The following is a 22,039-nucleotide window of genomic DNA, read 5'->3' on the forward strand; positions in this document are numbered from 1 at the left end:
CTTCCCTCCTTCGCCATCCCTCTCTGTGACTTCTTCCATCCCCCCCTCCGCTCCCCGCTTCACACACACACAATCTGGTGTCAGCTGCCCCCTCCTGTGAGGTGCAAATGTCTGGCCGGGATCAGGCCACCTGGTGACCTCCGGCCTTGGGAGACAGGGCAGGGCGCAGTTTCAGCAGAGTCCCTGGCCCAGGGGAGAGAAGGACAAGGTCAGGAGTCAGAGGTCAAGAGGCCAGCAGGCTCCAGGGTCCTTGGACGGGCTGGTCCGTCCAGGCCAGCCATCACCTCTCCAGGAAAAATTTGAGAGCCCGGTCGATGTTCATGCGGTGGCCCACCCTGGTCACACCCAGATCGACATAATCCTCCTTGGTCAAGGCGGGCAGGTGGGAGCCGTCGATCTCGTGGTCCAGGAAGCGGGCCCGGTGCTCCGCCAAGCCCAGCCACTCCAGCCAATCAGCCACGTCGAACTTGGTCCAGAAGCCCAGAGGTTTAGCGCCGAACGGCTTGTCCGGGGGCAGCGAAAGCAGGCGGGTCGGTGAGAGGGACCGGGAGGCCCCTGACACGGCTCCACCAAGCCCCCCGGACATCCCGGGGTGCGGCGGCACAAAGACAGGGGCGAAGGGGTCGGCCGAGCCTCCTGCCCCTCCGGTGGGGGAGCCGCGGATGTCAAAGAGGCCCGGATAGAGGGGTCCGGAAGGCAGGATGGGCAGGGACGAGGGCCGGGGCGCAGGGCTGACCTTGTGTTCAGAGGCGGGCAGCAGCGAGGGGCTGGGGGCCCGGCGGAGCAGAGGCGGCCGCATCTCGAACTCCACGCCCTGGAGGTGGCGGGTGGACGTGGAGGAGGCGGCCGAGGGTGAGGTGGCCCCCGGGGCCGCAGCGGCTGACGGGGAGACCCCGGTTCCCGTGGGGAGTGGTGGCAAGGGCGGTTTGGGCCAGTTCTGGAACAGGCTGCTGACGGGTCTGGAGAGGATCGAGGACTGGGAGTCTTCGGAGAGTCTGGAATGTGACAAGGGGGCGGGGGTGGGGGAGAGGTTTGGGGGGCAAGGGCGGGATGAGAGAGAGGCAGAGGTCAAGATATAGGGAGAGAGGAAGAGAGACGGGGGCCGGGGGGAGAGATGGAGGAAAGAGATGGGAAGAGATAGGAGGAGTGAGGGGGGTCAGATGGATGTGAGGACAGAAATGAAGGGAGAAAAAATGAGAGGACAGGGAGAGGGTGACAGTCAAGAGAGATGAAAGAAAAAGAGACATTAAGTGATAATAATATTAATCGCCACCACTTACTGATGCTCACGTGTGCCAGGCATTGTTCCGAGTGCTTTACATGATCGCATCTCAATTTAATCCCCACGACAGCCCTGATGCAGGTTACTATTATTATCATCAGCAGCAGCACAGAGAGGTTAAGTAACTTGCCTAAGGACACACAGCCAGGAAGTGGCAGAGCCCAGTTAAATAGCACCAAAGTCTGAGCTCTTAACCACTACTCTATACTGCCTGTCGGGTTATGGCCAGTCATAGCAGAGTGGAAGACACGGAGACGGTGAGAGAGGAACAAAAAGAGAGTGAGCATTCCAGGGAGAGAGATGGAAGGGGGCAGGGAACAAAGAGAGAGAGAGAGAGATGAGGAGAGGGAGATGAAAAAGAGAAGAAACAAGGGGAGAAAAAGGTTCCCCTCATCCCTTTAGCTCCCTCCAGAACAGTCCTGCCTCAGGGCCTTTGCACTGACTGTTCCCTCTGCCTAGCTTACTCTTCCCCCACGTACCCTCCTCCAGTCTCTGCTCACCTTGCTGGTTATTTGAGAGACCTTCTCTAACCATCCCATTATTGCATTTTTCCCCCTAGGATGACTGCAATTATTTTGTTTCCTGTCTGGCCCTCACTCCTACCTCATTAGACCATGAGATCTCTGAGGGCAGCGTTTTGCCTGCCTCGTCCACTGTGGGGTCCCTCTCACCCAGAAGGGCACCCAGCATATAGCAGGTGATCAATTAATAACTGGTGCATCTGTGGACTAAGTTAAGTCTCCTCTCCTCTAGCCAGAATACTTAGGAATAATCAAGGAGTTGCCTTAAGATCTCAAAGGCTTGATAAAACCGCATTTGAAGATCAACCACAAGAACTTGAGACCCTCAAACAGAATTAGAACGAGCTCTGCAGATGAAGGGGATGAAAAAAGCTCTCCCCACTCTCTGTGTGTCTGAATCAGGAACGTGAGTCTGCTTTCTTTAAGACTAAAAGATCTTGAATGAGCTCGAACTTCGCAGCGATCCCAGCTAGCTGGCTGCTTTGAGAAACTTCTGCGTCTTCTCCTATTTCCCTATCTATACTCCCTGAGCTTTTATCAGAGGCCTCTCCCCTCCTCCATGTCATACAACAGCCCACATTTAATCCTCTCCAAAACCCTTTCAGGTGGGTCCTATGCTGTCCCCCTTCTACAGAGAGGTGGATTCCTTTGCCTAAGGCCGCCCAGTTAGAAAGTGCAGGGCTGGGACGGGGCCCCAAGAAGCCCGGCTCCAGAACCAGGCTCATAACCTCTGTGCCCTAGAGCATCTCATCTTCAGCCACAGTGGGTTCAAGGGACTCGGAGATTCCAGAGACTGTCAGAACTGACACCCCACCAAGGAGACAGACATCAGCAAGCTGTGCTTCAGGCTCCTTTGTTAATAACTCTTTTTCTTCATCATGGGGTGTGGGTTGCCATGGTGATGGGAAGACACCACCAAAGCTACTGAGATAACAGAAAGTTTAAAGTATCTTCAAAACCATGTTTCCTGGAGGACAAACTTCTGCAAACCAGCCTGGTGTCTGTTTTCTTTCTGCCACCTGGCACCCTAAAGGGACACAGCTATGGGGAAGGCGGATGCTGGTACCCACAGCACCCGCGCCTCTGGCCTCCACTGCCAACCGCTAGCCCCTGCTCACCTCTGCCGCTGCAGGGAAGAGGTCCTCTCGGGGACGTAGGTGGGTCCCCCGTGGTGGCTGTCCCCGCTTGCCCCGCTGCCTCCCCGGGCCCAAGGCAGAGCGCCCCCAGCTGCCGAGGAACCCCCAAACTGCTGAAGCTTGGAGCTGAGTTCACTGATGATGCTGGCTTTTACTGTGGCCAAGGCTGAGGCCTGAGGCTGGGCCAGGGGCCCGGGCAGGGGTGGTGGCGGTGGGCCTGGGCCTTCCTCCCAGGGCAGCAGCTTCCGAGGCAGGGAGGACGCCGACGGCAAGGGCACTGGTGGGCCTTCTGGCTCGACAGCCACCGGACCCCCGGCCACACCCACCGTCGAGGGTCCCGAGCAACCACTCAGGGCCAGCAGCCCATCAGTTCCAGCCCCTGTCACGGAGACAGTGGGACTGGTGGGAGTGACAGGGTCTCGGAGTCCCCCGCTGGGGCTGGGCCGCAGGCCTCCGCTGGCCCCCAGTGCCCGGCCCCGGAGCTTAGAAGGAGTCATGAGCTGCGGGGGATAGGGGGGGCCTGGAGGACCGCTCCCTCCGAAGGCCTGGCCGTCCAGGTAGGCCACATACGTGTCCAGAAGCTCCGGCCCACTGGCCACACCGGCCCCACCGCCGGGGCCAGCGCCCCCTGCGGGGCCAGCGCCTTCGGCAGACAGGCTGCTCAGAGTGGACGCGCTGCTGATCGTCTCCAGAGGGTGGTCACTGCTACTCCGACTGTCTACCTCCTCAATACCAGAATCCGTGCCAGGCGGAGGGTCTGGGCCAGGCTGTGGCGCGGGGGGAGCCGGGGCGGCCGGGGCCGGTGGACCTGGCGGAGCGGGGTCCCCAGACGCGGCGGGGGCCCCCTGGGTTAGCGTGGCCACCTCACTGTCATAGGAAGTCAGGCTGGAGGCGGTGGAGTCCAGGGTGGGCGGGGCGGCGGCGACGGCAGGGGCTGGCACAGGGGGCAACGGGGTGGTCGGGGTCGGTGGGTCCGGCAGCGGGTGGGGGGGCCCCGGCGTGAGGGGTGACTCGGGCTTCTCGAAGCTGTTGGAGAACTCCAGGGGCGGGGGCAGTGGTTCCACGAAGAGGAATTCGCCATCTTCCACATCCACCGAGGGGGCGGGGGGCGGCAGGACTAGGAGGGGCAGCCCGTTTTCTTCACTGCCCCGCGGAGAGGTCGGCGAGGGGGGCACGGACCGGCGTGGGCTGGGCGGCGGGACCCCCGGCCCGTCCTCCGAGGGGGGGCCCCTTCCACCCGCCCCAGTGGCCCGGGGCTGGCAGTTCTCGAGGAACCGCACATGGAGGGGCAGGCGCTCGGGCTCCTCGGGGGCCCCGGCCCTCCAGGCCTTGCTCACCCCGGGGTGCGGGGCGGGGGGCTCGGGCCCCAGCTGCAGCAGGAGGGGCCCGACCCCAGGGGCGGTGGGGGGCAGGCGGTGCAGCAAGGAGCGTCGCGCAGCCGGCGGGCTGGCCGGGAGGGACTTCTCCTGGCTGCCCAGCCCCGCCCGGTACCCCAGCTCCCGGCGGGCGGGGTCGGGTGGGGGAGCCCCCCAGAGACGCAGCACGGGCTCATGGTGGGCGTGGGGCGAGTGGTGGTGCGGCGTGGGCGGCGGGGCCTCGTAGCGGGGCGATGGGGGCCTTGGAGGGGGCTGGGGGGCGCCACCGCCCTCCGAGGACTCCTTCAGCGCGCGCTCTCGGGCGGCCAGGGCCAGCCCGAGCGGGGAGGCGGGGTCCAGGGCCTTGCCGGTCAGCGGGTGGACCAGGGGGCGCGGCGGCAGGAAGCTGGTGAAGGCGCTGCTGCCCGCGCCGGCCGCGTAGGCGCGGCCCCCGGCTCCGTAGCCCCCGTAGCCGCCACCAGTCGCGGCGGCCGCAGGCTCCAGCCGCAGGTAGGGCTCGGCGGAGAACATGCCCTCGTCGATGGACTTGGAGTGGCGCAGCCGGGGGCCCGGGGGCGCCCCCGCGCCCAGCGCGCCGTCGCCGCCCTCGTCGTCCCCCGCGTCGGTGGAGAGGAAGAGCGTGGAGCGCCGGCGCGCCTCGTTCTGCCAGCCCCCCTCTCTGCGGGCCGCGCCCACCAGGGCCGCCCCGAACTGGCTGGTGAAGTCGAGGGTGGCCGGGCCGCTGGGCGACGCGGGGGTGGGCACGGGCGACGGGGACGGCGGCACGGGCGACAGGGCCGGGGCGGGGCTGGGCGCGGCGGAGCCGCCGGCGGCCTCGGGCTGGCCGGGGGGCTCGGCCTCGGTGCTGCTGCCCTGGCTGCTGCGGCCGCTGCTGCTGGTGGACGGGGCCTTGATGATGATGGTGGGGATGGGGATGGAGCTCTTCTCCGAGGGCGCGGCGGCCGGCGGCGGCTGCGGGGACGCCGGGGGCGCGGGCGAGGGCGCGGGCGGGAGGCCGCCGCCCTTCTGGGGCTCGCCTTCCACTTTGGTCTGCTTGACCAACGGGCCCTTGCGCCCGCGGCCGGAGCGGGCGGGCACGTACATGGCCGCACTGGCCGCCCGGGGGGGCAGCTGGAAGTAGCGCAGGGCCGGCGCCTGGGGGGGGCCGCCGCCCGCGCCCCCGCCGCCGTGGTGCGCCGGGGACGGGGCCCCCGGGGTCGCGCTGGGCCCGCCGCCGCGCCAGCCGCGCAGGCTGGGCTGCGGCCCCAGCGCCAAGCGCGGCGGGGGGTCGTCGGGGGAGCCGCCCGTCTCCATCTCCGGGGGGTGCGGCGGGTGGGCGTGGTGGTGGTGGGGCTGCGGGGGCGGCGCGTGGTGGTGGTGGTGGTGGGGCGGGTGGTGGAGGGCAGGGGGCAGGGGCCCGCCGTGGTACAGGCTCTTCTCTCGGCCCCCCACGCGGGTGTCGGGAGGGGCGGGCCCGTCAAAGGATGAAGGGGAAGAGGCGGGGAGGGGACCACCCGAGCTGGGGTTGAAGTGTCCTCCCCGCGGGGAGGGGGTGAGGCGGCCGGAGGAGGAGGGGGCCGGAGGTGTGCTGTAGGGGGGCTCCGGGGGGGACGTGGTGGGCGGCGGGGGGATGTCCTCCGAACCAGGCACCGACAGGCTGCGGCTGAACTTCATGGCTGGGGGTGCTAGGTAGGGTCTCTCATCTTCTGCAGCCCCTGGGAAGACACAGAGGATGCAGGAGCCGGGCCTGGGGTGAGGGGTGTCTCCCTGCTCCCCATCCCATAGAACTCCAATACCAAGAAATAATAGTAATAATAATGACACCCAGCATCTGTTAAGAACTTCACATGGCTTAGATTAGAGTTTCCCCAGCTGTGATAAATCCCAGTCCCGCTCGATACCGTCAAACAGGTTTGTGCACTGCACAACAGCGAACAGCAGAGGGAGCAAGAGAGGGGGTGGCGAAATTCAGCTGAACTTCCTCCCCAGGCCAGGAGGGGGCGCTTTTTTTTGTTCTACCTTGCACAAACGCCCAGTATATGCTAATGGTGGCTTGGGGTCAGCAAAAGTGCCTTGAGCGGGGAAGAGATAGCATGTTTATGTGCACAGTTAGAGATTTCTTTTCACGTTTATGCAGAAGAGAAATGTAATTAGCACATCAAACCTGTGATCTCACCGACAGATGAGGCTAACGTTTAAAAGAGGGAGCCCATTGATAGGCAAGCGATATTCGGTGAATGAAGAGATATGGGTAGAGCCACAGACGGTGGGCAGCGGACGCTGGAAGTGGGGAGAAGCTAGATCTAACGGGCAGAACGACTTGGAGAGGGTTGGAATAGTGAAGTCTTCTGCCTACTTGTGACTATCAGGGCTCAGTCTTTGACCCTCTTCGCCCTCGACCACTCTGTCTCCCTTGCTGATCTCAACCAGCATGGAGGCTCCATTCACCACCCCTCAGCTGAAGACCCCACATTTCCCTGGGGCCCGATCCTCTCCCCTGAGCTCCAGGCTCCTACCTCCAAACGCGGCATCCTCGTGGACGTCTCCCTGGCATCTCAAACCCGCCTCCTCATCTCCTCCCCGCCCACGGTCTCCCCCATCTCAGTGAACGGCAGCTCAGTCCTGCCTCAGGACCTTTGCACTGGCCGTTCCCGCTGCCTGGAATGCCTTCCCTCCAGATATGCCCATGGCTCCCTGCCTCCTCTCCAAGTTTTAGCTCAAGCGTGCCCCCCATCGTCCCTGATCTCTCTCTTTAACTCTACTTTTTTTTTTTCCACGGCACTTTCCACTGTTAACATACTATATAATTTTCTTGTTTCGTCTCCTTATAATCTGTTGCCTGCCTTCCCCTACTAGGAAGAAAGGTCCATGAGGGCAGGACCCTTTAGTCTGTTTTGTTCACGGATGTATCCCCAGGAGTCTAGGACAATGCCTGGCATATGGAAGGTGCACAATAAACATCTGTAGAATGAATGAATGAATGAATGAATGAATGAATGGAGTCAGGTATAAGAGAGAAGGGACCAAGGTCTGTGGTGGGGGCTTCAACTCACTGCATCCAGGCAGGGGCAATCATGTCCCCATTTTCTAGACGCAGAGCCAGAGGCTCAGAGACGGGAAGCCACCTGCCCCAGGTCACACAGCTGGGATGCACACGAGTCATGATTCGAACCCAGGTTTGCCCAGCGACCAACCCTGAGCTCTTTGCCCAACTGGATGGAACTGTGGTCACATACGGAAGTAGGATCCAGGATCCCTTGTCCCCTCCCCGTAAACCGTCACCCTCCCAGCCTCCCCTCCCCCACCAACATCTCTCACACCCCTCCGGGGGACATACCGATAGATTTTTGCCGGAGCATAAGCCCAGGTCCTGGAGGCAGGTAAGAAGGACGTTCATAACTTGGCTGGGAGCGGTGGTGGGGATCGAAGCTCGACTTTGGGGCGGCCGTCAGGGGAGGAGAGAGAAAAGAGAGCAAAGAAAGATCAGTCAGGGCCCCCACCCTTCTGCAAGCCTCGGCAGGAAGGGAGAGGGGCGTGGAGGAGGTGGAAGGGAATTCTGGGGGAGGGAAAGGTTTCTGAGTCCGGGCGGCGGGGTGAGAGAAAGGAAAAGAAAGCAGGTTATCAATCAACCCTGTTTGCTCTGCTTCCCATACTGATCACTCATCTGGTCCCTTTTCTCATCGATTGCTTGGACGGCTGCAGTAGCCTCTTGTCTCCCAGCTGCCCACCTTGTCCCCTCACCCCTTTCTGGTCTGCTCTCCACACAAGAGTCAGAGGGATCTTTCAAAAATAAATCAGATCCTGTTCTTGCCCTGCTTAAAATCCTACAGTCACATCCCCTATCAGTTAGGAGGGGATCCGAATTCTCAACTCTGGTCTACAATGTCCCCTGCAGTAGACACTGCCGGCGCCCGCCCGGATGCCCTTGGCCGGGATGCTGTGCCCATCCCCAGCTGCTGTGGGTGTCACCTGCCTGCGGCTCTCAGCTGCACCTCGCTCGGAAGAATCACCCTTCCCCAAAGGAGCTGACGTGCCCAAGCAGTTACGTGCCCCCACTTCTGGGAGCAGCTCGCAGCCACAAACTGACGACACGGAGGTCCAAGGCAGGATTAACCCCGTCGTGCAATTCACACTCCAGAGCTCCCGGGGGGAATCATGCTGAGGGACAGACTCTAGCGGGGACCAGGTTAGCTGACCCCCGCGGCCCACCCTGCCTTCCCCCTTAGCAAACCGCTGGCACAGGAACCCCTATCTCAGGCTTCGATTGTAGGAAACCCAGACTGAGACCCGCTGCAGGATCAAGCCGCGCCTGCATCTCCCACTTGCTCACGCGGGTCCCACCACGGACACCTTCTCCTGCTCCTCCGGGGCCCCAAGGTCCGTCCCTGCTTTAGAACACTTGCAAGACCTGGCCTTCCCTCTGCAGTGGTTTTCCCCCTGATGCTCACAGGTTCTTCCCATCTGTACGTCCTCCACTCGACTGTCCCCTGCCATCTCCGTCTACTGTTTCCCCGTCCTGTTTTCTTCCTGGCCCTTCTCTCCGTCTGAAATGCTCTGGCTTACCTGCTCACTGTCTGTCTCCCTCCCTCTCTGAACGCACCATATATCATCCCAGGCTCCCTGGGTACAGTGTCTAGGGCCTGCCATACTTTTAGGGGAAATGTTTTAATTGATGCTAAAATCAGAAGGAAAAAAAGGATATCATCCGACCTGGATAATATTCCTCTTTGCACCCACACAGTCATAAAATACAGATTTTTAAGCTTTTTTTTTTTTTAGGAGGGAGGGGCTCACAAAGGCCAAAGGGTAGCGACTTTGTCGGTCTTGTTCAAGCTGGGTCCCCAGTTCCCAAATGGGGCCTGATGTTCTACAAGCTCACGTCAAATGAATGAGGAACTGAATGAAAATGAGTCAGCAGCAGGCACCGTACGGCCCTGACTCCTTGCTTCCGCCAGGTGACCCCATATGTCTCCCTTCTCCATATTTTTTTTTTCCTGAGGAAGATTGGCCCTGAGCTAACATCTGTGCCCATCTTCCTCCACTTTATATGGGACGCCCCCACAGCATGGCTTGCCAAGCAGTGTGTCGGTGCACGCCCGGGATCCGAACCTGCGAACCCCAGGTGCTGAAGCAGAGAATGCGCACTTAACCGCTGCGCCACCAGGCCGGTCCCTCCATCTTTGAGACCAGATGTGCAGTGAAAGGAAAGCCTCTCCGGGTGAAGTCCCACCTTTGGGATGTGGCCCTCGAGGCCCTCACTTCCCACCATGCCCCCTCCTACCGCCTAGCTCTAACCACTCCCCAGTCTCTGAATTCCCTGTGCTGTTTCTCAGTATATGCTGTTCCCTCTGCATGGAACATCCTTTCCTCGTGCTCTGCTTTGGAAAACTCCCGGTCATCCCAGCCCCTCACCCTGGCCTGGCCACCCCCTCCGCTAGGCCTGCACTGCCCAACACAGTAGCCACTAGCCATTCAGGTGTAAATTTCAATTACTTAAAATCAATTAAAATTTAAAATTGCCTCCCTCCATTGCATTGGCCACATTTCAAGCATTCGGTCGTCACATGCGGCTGGTGGCTCCCCGTGTTGGACAGGGCAGATGTAGAACATTTCCATCATCTAGAAAGTTCTATTGGACAGCGCTGTTCTAGACTTTCATAGAACACTTTTCATTCCACAAATATGTACTGAGCACCTGATCCAGGCCAAAGACTGTTCCAGATGCTGCAGATGCAGCTGGAAACAAAACAGACAAAAGTCCCTGCCCACGTGAAGGGCAGGCAGACCATAAACAAAATAAATTAGTAAAATACACCATGGGTCAGATGGAGGTAAGGGACGAGAGAGAGGGAGAGCGTAATTAAAATAAGGCAGGCAAAGGAGGCCTCACTGAGAAGGTATCATTTGAGCCAACTCCTGGAGGAGAGAGCCATGCATATGTCCAGCGGAAGAGCATGCCAAGCAGAGGGAACAGCAAGTGCAAAGGTCCTGAGGTAGAAGTGAGCCTGGTGTGCTCCAGGAATAGTCAGGAGGCCAGTGTGACTGGAGTGGGTGAGCGAGGGGCTAGGGGTGGGGGAGGAGGTCAGACAGGCGGTAGGAGGGTGATGTTGGATGGGATCTGGTAGTTTCAGATGGCTCTTCCCTGGATAGGCTTCCTTCTGTTACTCTGCATTATAACTCCCTCCACTTACCCAGTTTAGAGTCATTATAATTATTTCTTGGCTTGTTTATTGTCTGTCTCCATGGACATGTAGCCTACCCAATACCCATTCTACTCTTCTTCCTTCGTAAGAAAACCCCAATCTTATTTGGCACCTATTCAGAGACTGCATTTCCCAGCCTCCCTTGCAGCTAGGTGTGGCCACAGGACAAAGGCTGGCCGAGATGCATAAGTGGAAGTGTTGTGTGTTACTTCTGAGAGGCCTCATTAGTAACCCAAGAAGCAGCAATGCACCCTCTTTTGCCTTTCTGCCTTTCCACTCTTCCTTGTTCCCACTACCTGGAATGCTGGTGTAATAGCTAGAGCTCCAGCAGCCATATTGGACTATGAGGTGACTTTGTGGTTGGAAGCAAGTCCAGAATGGTGGGGCAGAAAGCAAGAAGGATCTTCTTGAAGGATCTTCAAGAAGGTCTTCATGACCACAGAGGCTGCCACACTTGCCTGGGACTCCCTACTCTAGATTTCTTTAACATGAAAGAGATATAAACTTTATCTTGTTCAAGCCACTGCTATTTGGAGATTTCTCTTACATACAGAAGAACCTAATTCTGCAAAATCCCCTCCCTCCAAAATGTAAATTCTCTAAGGGAATGACTTTGTGGGACTGGTTCATTCCTACATCCCCAGGGCCGAACAGCAGTCCAGGGCAGAGCAGATGCTCAATAAATTCTGGCAGAATGAAGAACTATTGGAGGTGATACAAGACGCTCTGACAAGATGAGGGGAGCACCCTGAAGGCAAAACCCCAGTCCTGTTCCTCTAACATCTCCATGAAACAGCAGTGGGGCGGCCCCGAGAAGGCGTCAGGCAGGGTCTCCTGAAAGCCTGCCCGCTCTGACGGCCTTCCCCTCCTGCTCTCCTCCGAGAGTCATGCTCAGCCTGCCCAACTCCTCTTGACTTTGCTGAACGTTTTCCCGCCACATTCTCCTTAAGCCCTTCTCCCCAAGCCCCAAACACCCTGTGGGCTTCCCGTCCCGTCCTGCAGCTGGTGAAGATCTGTGTGGCATCAGCGAGCCGAACCCCTCAAAAGACGGAGAGACTGTGTTTGGTGCAGAGAGAGGGGAGCGGGCAGTGAAGGGAGACACTTTCGTGCCCGCCTCTTTGCGGCCTGCTTCCCGTGTAAGTCCTCACTGACCCTCGAGCAGATGCGTGCGTGAGGGTTGCTTACACCCACTCTGATGACAGTGACAGAGGCTGTGATCAGAGGGGAAGGGTCGTGTCCCAGGTCAGCCGGTGAGTAAGAGGAGGTTACGGGGCCGTTGGAGGAAACAGATGGGAGCAGCTGGAAAATCCTAAGGTCCACTAGGAGAGGAGAAGAAAGGCGGGTGCGGAGAGCCAAGAGGAGGGCGTGTGTGCAGTCAGGAGGGACAGGGGCCAGAGAGGGGCGGAGCAGGCTGGAGGGGGCGGCGAGTACAGAGTCCAGGCTGGGGAGGGCAGGCGAGGAAACTGGGGGGGGGAGGGAAGGTGCCAGAGCATCCTGCATGAGGCCTGGGGGCGGGGGGCGGGGTCAGAGGGCCGGGCGCGGTCAGAGGGATAGGAGGGGGGTGAGAGTGACAGGAGGGGGGTGAGAGTGACAGGAGGGGGGTGAGAGTGACAGGAGCAGGGTCAGAGTGACAGGAGGGGGGTGAGAGTGACAGGAGGGGGGTGAGAGTGACAGGAGCAGGGTCAGAGTGACAGGAGGGGGGTGAGAGTGACAGGAGGGGGGTGAGAGTGACAGGAGGGGGGTCAGAGTGACGGGAGGGGAATGAGAGTGACAGGAGGGGGGTCAGAGTGACAGGAGGGGGGTCAGAGTGACAGGAGGGGGGTCAGAGTGACGGGAGGGGAATGAGAGTGACAGGAGCAGGGTCAGAGTGACAGGAGGGGGGTCAGAGTGACAGCAGCAGGGTCAGAGTGACAGGGCAGGGGTCAGAGTGACAGGAGGGGGGTCAGAGTGACTGGAGGGGGGTCAGAGTGACAGGGCAGGGGGTCAGAGTGACTGGGCAGGGGTCAGAGTGACAGGAAGGGGGTCAGAGTGACTGGGCAGGGGTCAGAGTGACTGGAGGGGGGTCAGAGTGACAGGAGGGGGGTCAGAGTGACAGGAGGGGGGTCAGAGTGACTGGAGGGGAATGAGAGTGACAGGATCAGGGTCAGAGTGACGGGAGGGGGGTCAGAGTGACAGGGTAGGGGTCAGAGTGACAGGAGGGGGGTCAGAATGACAGGAGCAGGGTCAGAGTGACAGGGTAGGGGTCAGAGTGACAGGAGGGGGGTCAGAGTGACTGGAGGGAAATGAGAGTGACAGGAGCAGGGTCAGAGTGACAGGAGGGGGGTCAGAGTGACTGGAGGGGGGTCAGAGTGACAGGAGGGGGGTCAGAGTGACAGGGCAGGGGTCAGAGTGACTGGAGGGGGGTCAGAGTGACGGGAGGGGTGTCAGAGTGACGGGAGGGGGGTCAGAGTGACAGGGCAGGGGTCAGAGTGACAGGAGGGGGGTCAGAGTGACAGGAGGGGGGTCAGAGTGACTGGAGGGGGGTCAGAGTGACGGGAGGGGGGTCAGAGTGACAGGGCAGGGGGTCAGAGTGACAGGGCAGGGGGTCAGAGTGACTGGGCAGGGGTCAGAGTGACAGGAAGGGGGTCAGAGTGACTGGGCAGGGGTCAGAGTGACAGGAGGGGGGTCAGAGTGACAGGAGGGGGGTCAGAGTGACAGGAGGGGGGTCAGAGTGACAGGAGGGGGGTCAGAGTGACAGGAGGGGGGTCAGAGTGACAGGAGGGGGGTCAGAGTGACTGGAGGGGAATGAGAGTGACAGGATCAGGGTCAGAGTGACGGGAGGGGGGTCAGAGTGACAGGGCAGGGGTCAGAGTGACAGGAGGGGGGTCAGAGTGACTGGAGGGGGGTCAGAGTGACAGGGTAGGGGTCAGAGTGACAGGAGGGGGGTCAGAATGACAGGAGCAGGGTCAGAGTGACAGGGTAGGGGTCAGAGTGACAGGAGGGGGGTCAGAGTGACTGGAGGGAAATGAGAGTGACAGGAGCAGGGTCAGAGTGACAGGAGGGGGGTCAGAGTGACTGGAGGGGGGTCAGAGTGACGGGAGGGGGGTCAGAGTGACGGGAGGGGTGTCAGAGTGACAGGGCAGGGGTCAGAGTGACAGGAGGGGGGTCAGAGTGACAGGAGGGGTGTCAGAGTGACAGGGCGGGGGTCAGAGTGACAGGAAGGGGGTCAGAATGACAGGATGGGGGTCAGAGTGATTTTGAGGCGTCAGAGTGACAGGGGAGGGGGCAGAATGATTAAGGAGGAGTCAGAGTGATCGGAGGGGTGTCAGAGGGACAGGGCAGGGACCAGAGTGACAGAGGAGGAGTCAGAGTGACTGGGGAGGGGTCAGAGAGACAGAAGAGGGATCAAAATGACAGAGGAGGGGTCACAGTGATGGGGGAGGGGTCAGAGTGACAGAGGAGGGGTCAGAGTGACTGGGGAGGAGTCAGAGAGACAGGAGAAGGGTCAAAGTGACAGAGGAGGGGTCACAGTGATGGGGCAGGGGTCACAGTGACAGGGCAGGGGTCAAAGTGACAGGGTGGGGGTCAGAGTGATGGGGAGGGGTTAGAGTAACTGGAGAGGAGTCAGAGTGATGGGGGAGGGGTCAGAGGGACAAAAGAGGGGTCAGAGAGACAGGATGGGGGTCAGAGGGACAGAGGAAGGGTGTCCCCGACTGAACAGGGGGCACAGTGAAGGGGTGGCGTCAGGCTGGCACACTGACAGAAGACACTTCGAAGTGGAAGAGGCGGGCTCAAATAACGGGTTAGCGTGACCTAAGCGGCGTCAGAGTGGCCGAGGGGCTATCAGACTGACGGAGGAGCCATAACAGCGTCTGAGGAGGCGTCGGCGGACTGACTCAAGGTGGGACAGGCTGACCTCCAGCCACAAAGGGCGAGCATCCTCTCCCGCGCGGAGGAGCAGCCAATCAGAGCGCGCCAGGTGAAAGTGACGTCACCGGCTGCCGGGCAGACTCCTCCCCAGCCCGTCGGCCCGAGGTCCAGCCTCCCGTGCCACCTCTCAGGTTGGCTGTGGGTCTGGTGCCTCAATGCTGAGGGTGTGCCCTGATGCTGTGCACACGCTGGAGGCTGACAGTGGGCTGGGAAATTTGCACCAGGAAGACAGCCCCAGAAAGGGGGTAGGGGGGAGAGAGTGGAGGGGGAGACAGACGGAGAGACAGAGAAAGAGATGGGGAGAAAGAGAGATGCGGGAGACAGAGATGGGTAGGCAGAGACAGAGACGGAGGTCCAGAGGGGAGAGAGGCAAAGACTGAGAGACAGGAGAGGAAACGAGACAGCAACGGGGAGAAAGAGGGACCAACCAGACAGGAGAGAAAGGCCGGCCCAGGCGGCTCTGAAATGAGAGGGCCAGGGCTGGCCCCAGAGGGAGAGACAGAGGCAGAGAATGCGACCAAGAGGGTGTGGTACAAATAATCAGAGGGAGAAAGTGAGTCTAGAGAAAGGCTGAAACCAGCACCCATACAGAGATGGGGGGGCGGGACAGGGGATCCCCGGGGGTCAGTGACCAGGTAGCAGAGACAGTAGCCACCCAAAGGGGAGGACAGATGGATGGACGGATGACAGACCCCTAGGAGGAGACAGAGCCAGGAGGTGCCTCCTCAGTGGAACTGCCCAGGGTCTGTGCCCCCAATATTGGCATGAGAGGGTCTCCCCACCCCCTTAGGGTTTATGCAGGGGTGTGTCTTTCAGGGATGGTTGAAATCTCCCAATTCTTAAGTTTTCAAACAGTGGCGCCTTCTACAATATTTTGCTCTGGTTGACTGTTGCACAGGCCTGAGAAAAGACGCCTCGGGGCAGCCCCCATACTGCCTGCTTGCCCTCCTGGTCTAGGTGCAGAGGGGTCCGAGGGGGAGAGGGAAGAGAGGAGAGAAGCTGAGATGGATGGGAGATGGAGACACAGAGAAAAACAAGACCACACAGCGAGAGAGGCCATGGAGGCGCAGAAACGTCCGGTAGGGCCCTCTGCGTTGACTCAGTGTGAGAAAGATCAGAATAGCTGGTGGGAAGGTGGGAGAAGACAGTGCCCCCAACATGCAAGGAATGGATGGGGAAGGCCCAGGGACAGACTCCAGAAGGGAGAGAAGAAAAGAAGAGGCCCTCCAGGACCAGGAGGAAAGGGTGGCCCCTCGCAAGACCTTAGGTGAGTGCCTACGAGTCCTATCTAGGAGCTGGGGATGGGCGGGCAGCTGGTGTTATTATTGGCCTGTGCCGGGTCCATCTGGGGGTGTCTTTGGAGCTCAGATGGTCAGTTCTGTGACAGCCAGGATCTTGTCTGTCCTGTGACCGCGGTTCACGCAGGGAGGGCCTGGTACCGCGGCTGCCTGGCACCTGGTGGGTACTCCATGCATTTGCTGAATAAATAAAAACAGGGCTTGCCCTAATCTGTTATCAGAGACTCCTCCCTGAGCCTGATACGCTGTGGTGGGGTCTCCGAGGCACCCGTTGGCCCCACTGGTGAGTCACGGTGGGGTCTCCAGTTTGTTATTTTACGCCTGGGGGGGCTCACTCTTTGGCGAGAGCCCGCTGGGCTAGGAGTTGATCTCACTCAATCCTCGTAAGAACCAGCAAGATTGGCGTTAGCCCCATTGTACAGAGCAGCAAACTGAGATGCAGAAAAATTAACCAGCGTGGTCCAGGTGACACAGTTAAGTTAGAGGAAGTCGGGATTTGCAGGCAGGCCTGGCCGGCCCTACCGCCCATGCACTTTTGATTCTAGAGCCCAGAGAGGTGGCCGTGGGCCCTTTGCCTCTAAATCGGAAAGAAATTCTAGGAGTGCAGGTACAAAACTTGCCACCTGCATCTGGTTCTTGTAAAAGTACCAGACTCTCTCGTGTAGGTGGTCTGACCCTTAGGGGGCTGTGGATAGACTTCAGGGGCCACCATGCTTGGCCGGGGAGGGTGGGGAACACTACATTTTTATTTTCATTATTTTCCAACCAAAATGCAACATTTCCTCAATTAGGGATGTAGGCAACAAGCCAAGGCAGTCTTAGCAAGACCTGTGACTGTGTCCCCAGTGGAAATCACCGACACGTCCGTGTGCCATCACAGGGGTTGTGGATTTCTCGAGCTAGTGCATATACTCCTCGTGCCTTTGAAGCTGGAGTAGCGAAATCCACCTCCAGATCCTCTGGCCGATGTGTTGACCGAAAGGCCCCAATGTTACCATATCACAAATTCTGCTCTTAAAAAATATTTTGGTAACTGTATTTCAGTGTAACTGGCTTCTTTTGTTATCTGATGTTATTTTATTTTATGCCTTGATAAGCATTATTCTGAGGACCATCCCAGCCTCATAAAGGGGTCCATGGCCCCCCAAAAGCCAAGAACCCAGTTTTTTAGAGTAAATGCCTCCTTGGCTACCAGGTGGTGGGTATGACCTGTGAGAAGAGGGGTTTGGAGGGTAGTCAGAGGGCAGGGCCTGGGCAGAGAAGGAAGTACTAAGAGAGGTAGGGCAGGTGTGACCTCTGTGTGACCTCTGGAGAAGAGGGCTGGAGAGGAGGGGGGGGAATGGCAGGCCTGGTGGCGGATGTGTTCCCACGAAGGGGCACAGCCCAGTGGGGAGGACAGTCAGGGAGCGACCAGCAGGGCCCCACCAGAAGAGCCAGGGCCGTGGCTGGACCACAGATCCAGTCACCTGACTGCCTGGGTTGAAATCCTGACTTCCTCTCTGAGCCTCAGTTTCCCCTCTGTAAATGGGCTAACAACTGTGCTACCTCACAGGATGATCCTAAGGCAGGAATGAGATAACCCATGTAAAACGTAGTGTCCAAAATATGCCCAACACCCGCTCCAGGTCAACCTCTGTCGTAGGGAACAGTAGGCAGAGCGGAGACAAAGAATAATTAATATTTTAACAGCTACCACTTGTTGAGGACCTGTTACTAGGCGCTGGGCCTGTGCCAGGGATCTCCATCCATGACATCGTCTTACCTTCCCTGAGACCCTTGCAGTAGGACAGAGAGAGGTGGGCCAAGAGAGGGAGCAGGCGTGAAGAGCAAGGATGGAGAGAGACTGGATTTGGCAGGAGAATGAAGAGGAAGAGGGTTAGCAGAAAGGACAGGAGGCCCCCTGTGGGGAGTGGGGAGAAAGGAGTGGACTCCAGGAAGTGTGGTGCCCTTCCAGAACCGGAATGAGACACATGGGGGTCGGGAAGGGTTCGCAGGAAGAGCCATCAAGGTTCCAGGTCGGCGCGTGCACCCCTGTGTACCCCCAAGCTTCTCCCACTAGCCCGCCCGCCCACCCCCGGCAACGCCCCCATTCCCCAGACCAGGCCGCCTACCTCAGTGGCAAAGAAGCCTTTGGGCCGGTGTTTGCCCAGGGACGCAAGGCCACCAGGCGCAGGACTCTCACTTGCACTGATGGTCTGCTGAGCTGCCGCCAAAATTTCATCCAGTTTGTCTAGGGGGAGGCGGAAGAGGGGTGGGGAGACAGGGAAATGAAGTTTGCTTTGGCTTTGCACACAGACAGAGCTGCCCGGAGCCCACACAGCACCTTGCATGAACCAGAACTGGGCCCCCCTGTCTCCATCCCGGTGGACCACTGCCCTCGGTGGGGACACCATCTCTAGCCCAGCAAGCGGGACCCAGCGATGGGAAGGGGTGAGGGCGGCGAATAGGACAGGCTCCCTGGGAGGGAAGGTGGAGGGGAGGCAGAGGGAGGGGAGAGAGGCTGAGGACAGAGGTGGGAGCTCAGACTGGGGCAAGGCTGGGGGATGAAGACGACGGGGAGGTGGATGGAAGGGGCGTGGGGCCGGGGGCCCTGGGCAGCCCGGGGAGCAGGGCTGGGGCATCTTACTGAGAGCCATCTGATACACGGTCCGCTTTTTCTCCATGCTGGGCACCGGCGCCGGCTGCTGGTCGTACTCTGTGGGCAAAGGATGCGGATGAAGCCCAAGGGCGCCCTGGGGGCGTGGCGGAGCGGGCTCGGCCAGTGGGCGTGGCCAGCGGGCTGCGCAAGCGCGAGTGGGGCCGTGAGGGGCGGGGGCGCGGAGGGGCGAGTCCGCCGGCGGGGTCGGGACGGGGCCCTCCCGCCAGTCCTGTGCCCACTCACCACTCTTCTTCTTCCAGGGGGAGACTAGCCCGGGGGAGAGGCAGTAGAGGAGCCAAGAGTTAGGACTTCAGGGGGAGGCGAGGGGCCCCCTCTCTGGAACGCCCCCCTCCCCCAGGGCCCCGGGGTGGGCGGGGCCAGCTGCCCGCCCCGCCCCCTGCCTGGGGCAGCCGGACCCCCCAGGTCCACGGGGCCTGTCTGGAGGGAGGGGCTCGCCTTCCTTTCTGTGAGTGGGGTGCAGGGAGCTGGTGGAGGGCGAGATGGAGAATGGGAGTGGGCGTGAAGGGGGACAGATGCAGAGGGGCTAGAAGGGAAACAGGGACCGCCAGAGAGGGACGTACAGACCCGGAGGGAGACCCCCGACAGAGAAACAGATACAAGAGGACAGAGGAAAGTCGACTCTCAGACGCCCCTTCCCAGCGACACACGCAGGCCACAGAGAGTCTGACCCATGGACTGGGGGACGAGGACGAGGACCCCTGGTCACTAACAACACTAACGAACTCAAGGGACGGTCCAGCCCCCTTCTGCCCCTCTCCCGCCCAGGCACCCCAGCAGCCCCAGAGGCTCACCCATCTCCTCCAGCTCTGAGGTCATAGACTTGGAACGCAGGGAGATGGTTGGGGGCGGGAGCCGCTTAGCTTGCTGGGGTGCTGAAAAGGTGATGGTGGGGGTCAGGCATCAATACCACGGGGAGAAGCCCCGCAACGCCCCCTTCACCAGCACAGTGCTCCCAGAGCTCAGAGAACGGCGGCCACCAGCATTCTAAGCCGACCCTGCCTCAGTGTCTCCCCAGAAGGGTCATGAACAAGCAGACTCGGGGAAGGGAAGGCTGGTGGTGGGCACCGGCCATCAGGGCCCTTGGGGGTCTTGGTCTGGCGGCAGTCGGGCGCCCAAGCCTGGCCACACAAGTAGGGGAGGAGCACCTTTCTTGTGGACAGCCTCATCCATGTCCGGGTGCCTGGTAACCATCACCACCTTGACCATCAGTGTGTTGCCCCCTTGGCGGATCATGTTCACCACCTGTCGGTGGCCGACCTTCACCACATTCTGCCCGTTCACCTGTGGCACAGAGACCCCAACCACACCGAGCAGGTGAGGGGAGGGTGCTTTCAGCTTCAGAGTCCCCAGTGAAGGGGCCCCCTGCATTGCCCCGTCTGTGGCACTGTTGGTCACTCTTCTCTCCCTCTGACCCTCCCTACCACCCCCTCCTCTTGCAAGGACCTCACCATTCCTATAACTCTCCTGGCCCCAGGGATGGGGAAGGGGCTGAGGCCACCCTATTCACCTCTCTCTCCCTCCTTGTTCTCCAGCACTGTGTGTATGTGTGTGTGCATGCTGGGGGACACCTCTATCATCTTTTGAGACTGCTGAAGAAAGCAGAGGCTGGCTTGGGGGTAGGCTGGGGGCTGAGAAGCCTGGTGCCCAAGGAGAATCTGGACTTGGGCAGCCAGATCCTGGTGTGGATCACGAGCGGCCTGGGGATTTGTTGCCAGGGTCCCAGGGGAGACAGGGGCGTCTGTGGAAGGTGAACCCGGGGCTGGGGGCCAGGACTCACCTCGATGAGGAAGTCTCCCATTCGCAGTCCTGCTCGCCACGCCACACCACCCTCGTCCACCGACTCCAGGTACTGCAACGCCGGGAAGGCTGGGGTGGGGGTGAACTCCTCGATGGGGGTCTGCGCTGCAGATGAGGAGGAGCCGGCGGGGTCGGAGGGGAGGGGGTGGAGAGGCCGAGCAGGGGATGGGGCTCAGACCCAAGTCAGGAGGCCTCACGGGAGCTGAGGGACCAGCACCCCCGGGGTGGGGTGGTGGGTGGGCTGGGGTCCCTCCCCCTGGGTCAGAGAGCCCTTCTCCCATCCCCTCCCCGGCCGGCACTCACCCTTGGCCCCCCGGAGCACGAACCCGAACCCCTCACTGTCTTTCTTCTGCAGCAAGACTGTCTTCTCCTTAATGATGTAATCGCTGGCGGGGAGGGTGGGAGGGGCGGGGGGCGGGGGCGGGTGGAGAAGGGATCATGAGACGCGGAGCCCGTGCCCCACCCGGCAACCCGGTGCCCCAGGCCCCTGCTCCAGAACCATTCATGCCACCCCCTAGGATCTTCCTCCCCCACTCTGTGCGTATGCTTGCAGCAGCCCTGACAGGCCTCCCCCTCAGAGCCCAGAGTGCCTGGTCTCCCACTCACTCTTTCCTCATTCACCCGTCCGCGCATCCATCCACCCATCCATTCAGCAAGCCGCCACCAAGCCCACTGTGCACCAGGCACGGTGCGAGGGATGGCGAGATAAGCCGCCAGCTCCCCAGACAGCCGGGCTTCAGTCTCTGCTAGCCACTTCCTGTCTGTGACCTTGAGCCCACGACTTGAACCTTTTGGGGCTCGGTTTTCTCATCTATGATGAGGGACCATAACAGGCCCTACCCGACGGGGGCGCTCTGGGAGTTCAGTATGTGTACCACTCAGCACTGTTCTGGGCACACAGTTTGTGCTCAATAGGATCTCTTCACTGTCTCTGGTCAGCTTATTCAGTGGAGACCATACATGTGTCTCCAGGACACCTCTCCAACTCCTCGACTCTATGTATACTACAGTAACCGCTCCCCAGGCCCCCGAGCATCTTGTAACGTTGCTAACTCGGCACTGTCCAAAATAGTGGCCGCTAGCTGGCTGTGGCTATTTATATGCCAATTAATTAAAAATTAAACTGAAAAATCCTATTCCTCCATCCCACTAGCCACATTTCAAAGTGCCCAGTAGCCACACGCGGCTAGTGGCTACCATGCCGGACAGCACAGGGACAGAACATTTCCACAGCCACAGAAAATTCTAGCGGACAGCACTGACTTATGCGTTCCCCGGTATATCTCAAATGTTTCGTGCAGTCGTAGATTCTAGTAAAATGCAAACTAGCCGTGAATGTGTGGATGGTCCCCAGTAAGGTCACCAGAGCCTGCCAACACATTTAGGTGATGCTTACATGCCCAGTAAAAAGTTCAGTTAAACTCAAACGCATTCTGTGTATCTCGACACAGCTCCAAGCCCTTGACGTCACCACTGTGTGCCTCAGGATCACACATCCATTCCGTTCCAGTTTACAACAGGAACGCCCAACACCCTGGCTCCAAACCCACTCCCCTCAGAATACCCGAGAAGCCCCTGGAGCCACCCAGAATGCATCCTGCTACGCCCCCAGCATCCGAAACCCGTCCGGAGCACACGCAGACCCCCTCAGCACATCCCAATAATATCTGCCGGCCCCAACACACTCCAATAATAGCCAAGCCTGCTCCCGCGCACTCCAATTACCTACCCCCACAGATTCGGCACAACAGCCCTCCATGAATACTCCAGTATATTTCAGTGACACCCCCCCCACATTCCAGTATGCTCCAATAATAACTCCTCCTCACTCTGATCTCGGTCTATTCCCATAACACGCCCCCTGAGCACATCCCAGCAC

The 22,039-nt window shown here is 59.9% G+C and overlaps 1 protein-coding gene across 6 annotated transcripts in view; it reads right to left on the minus strand.

Annotated features, from left to right (window-relative positions):
• Nucleotides 1-22,039, minus strand: part of SHANK1 (SH3 and multiple ankyrin repeat domains 1) — a 46,340-nt gene continuing 24,301 nt past the window's right edge. For 2 of the 6 annotated variants that reach the window (XM_058529940.1, XM_058529942.1), the window contains 10 exons: nucleotides 20,464-20,546; nucleotides 20,141-20,265; nucleotides 19,509-19,644; nucleotides 19,155-19,235; nucleotides 18,586-18,609; nucleotides 18,331-18,399; nucleotides 17,816-17,934; nucleotides 7,632-7,728; nucleotides 2,922-6,009; nucleotides 1-995 (listed from right to left, as the gene is read on the minus strand). In XM_058529940.1, the coding sequence (XP_058385923.1) occupies nucleotides 281-995; nucleotides 2,922-6,009; nucleotides 7,632-7,728; nucleotides 17,816-17,934; nucleotides 18,331-18,399; nucleotides 18,586-18,609; nucleotides 19,155-19,235; nucleotides 19,509-19,644; nucleotides 20,141-20,265; nucleotides 20,464-20,546 (4,537 nt within the window). In that variant the 3' untranslated portion in view covers nucleotides 1-280. The other 4 variants (XR_009216728.1, XM_058529944.1, XM_058529943.1 and 1 more) reach the window with 4 other exon arrangements.

The sequence above is a fragment of the Diceros bicornis genome, chromosome 34 (genome assembly GCF_020826845.1).
Source record: "Diceros bicornis minor isolate mBicDic1 chromosome 34, mDicBic1.mat.cur, whole genome shotgun sequence".
NCBI classification, from domain to species: Eukaryota; Metazoa; Chordata; class Mammalia; order Perissodactyla; family Rhinocerotidae; genus Diceros; species Diceros bicornis.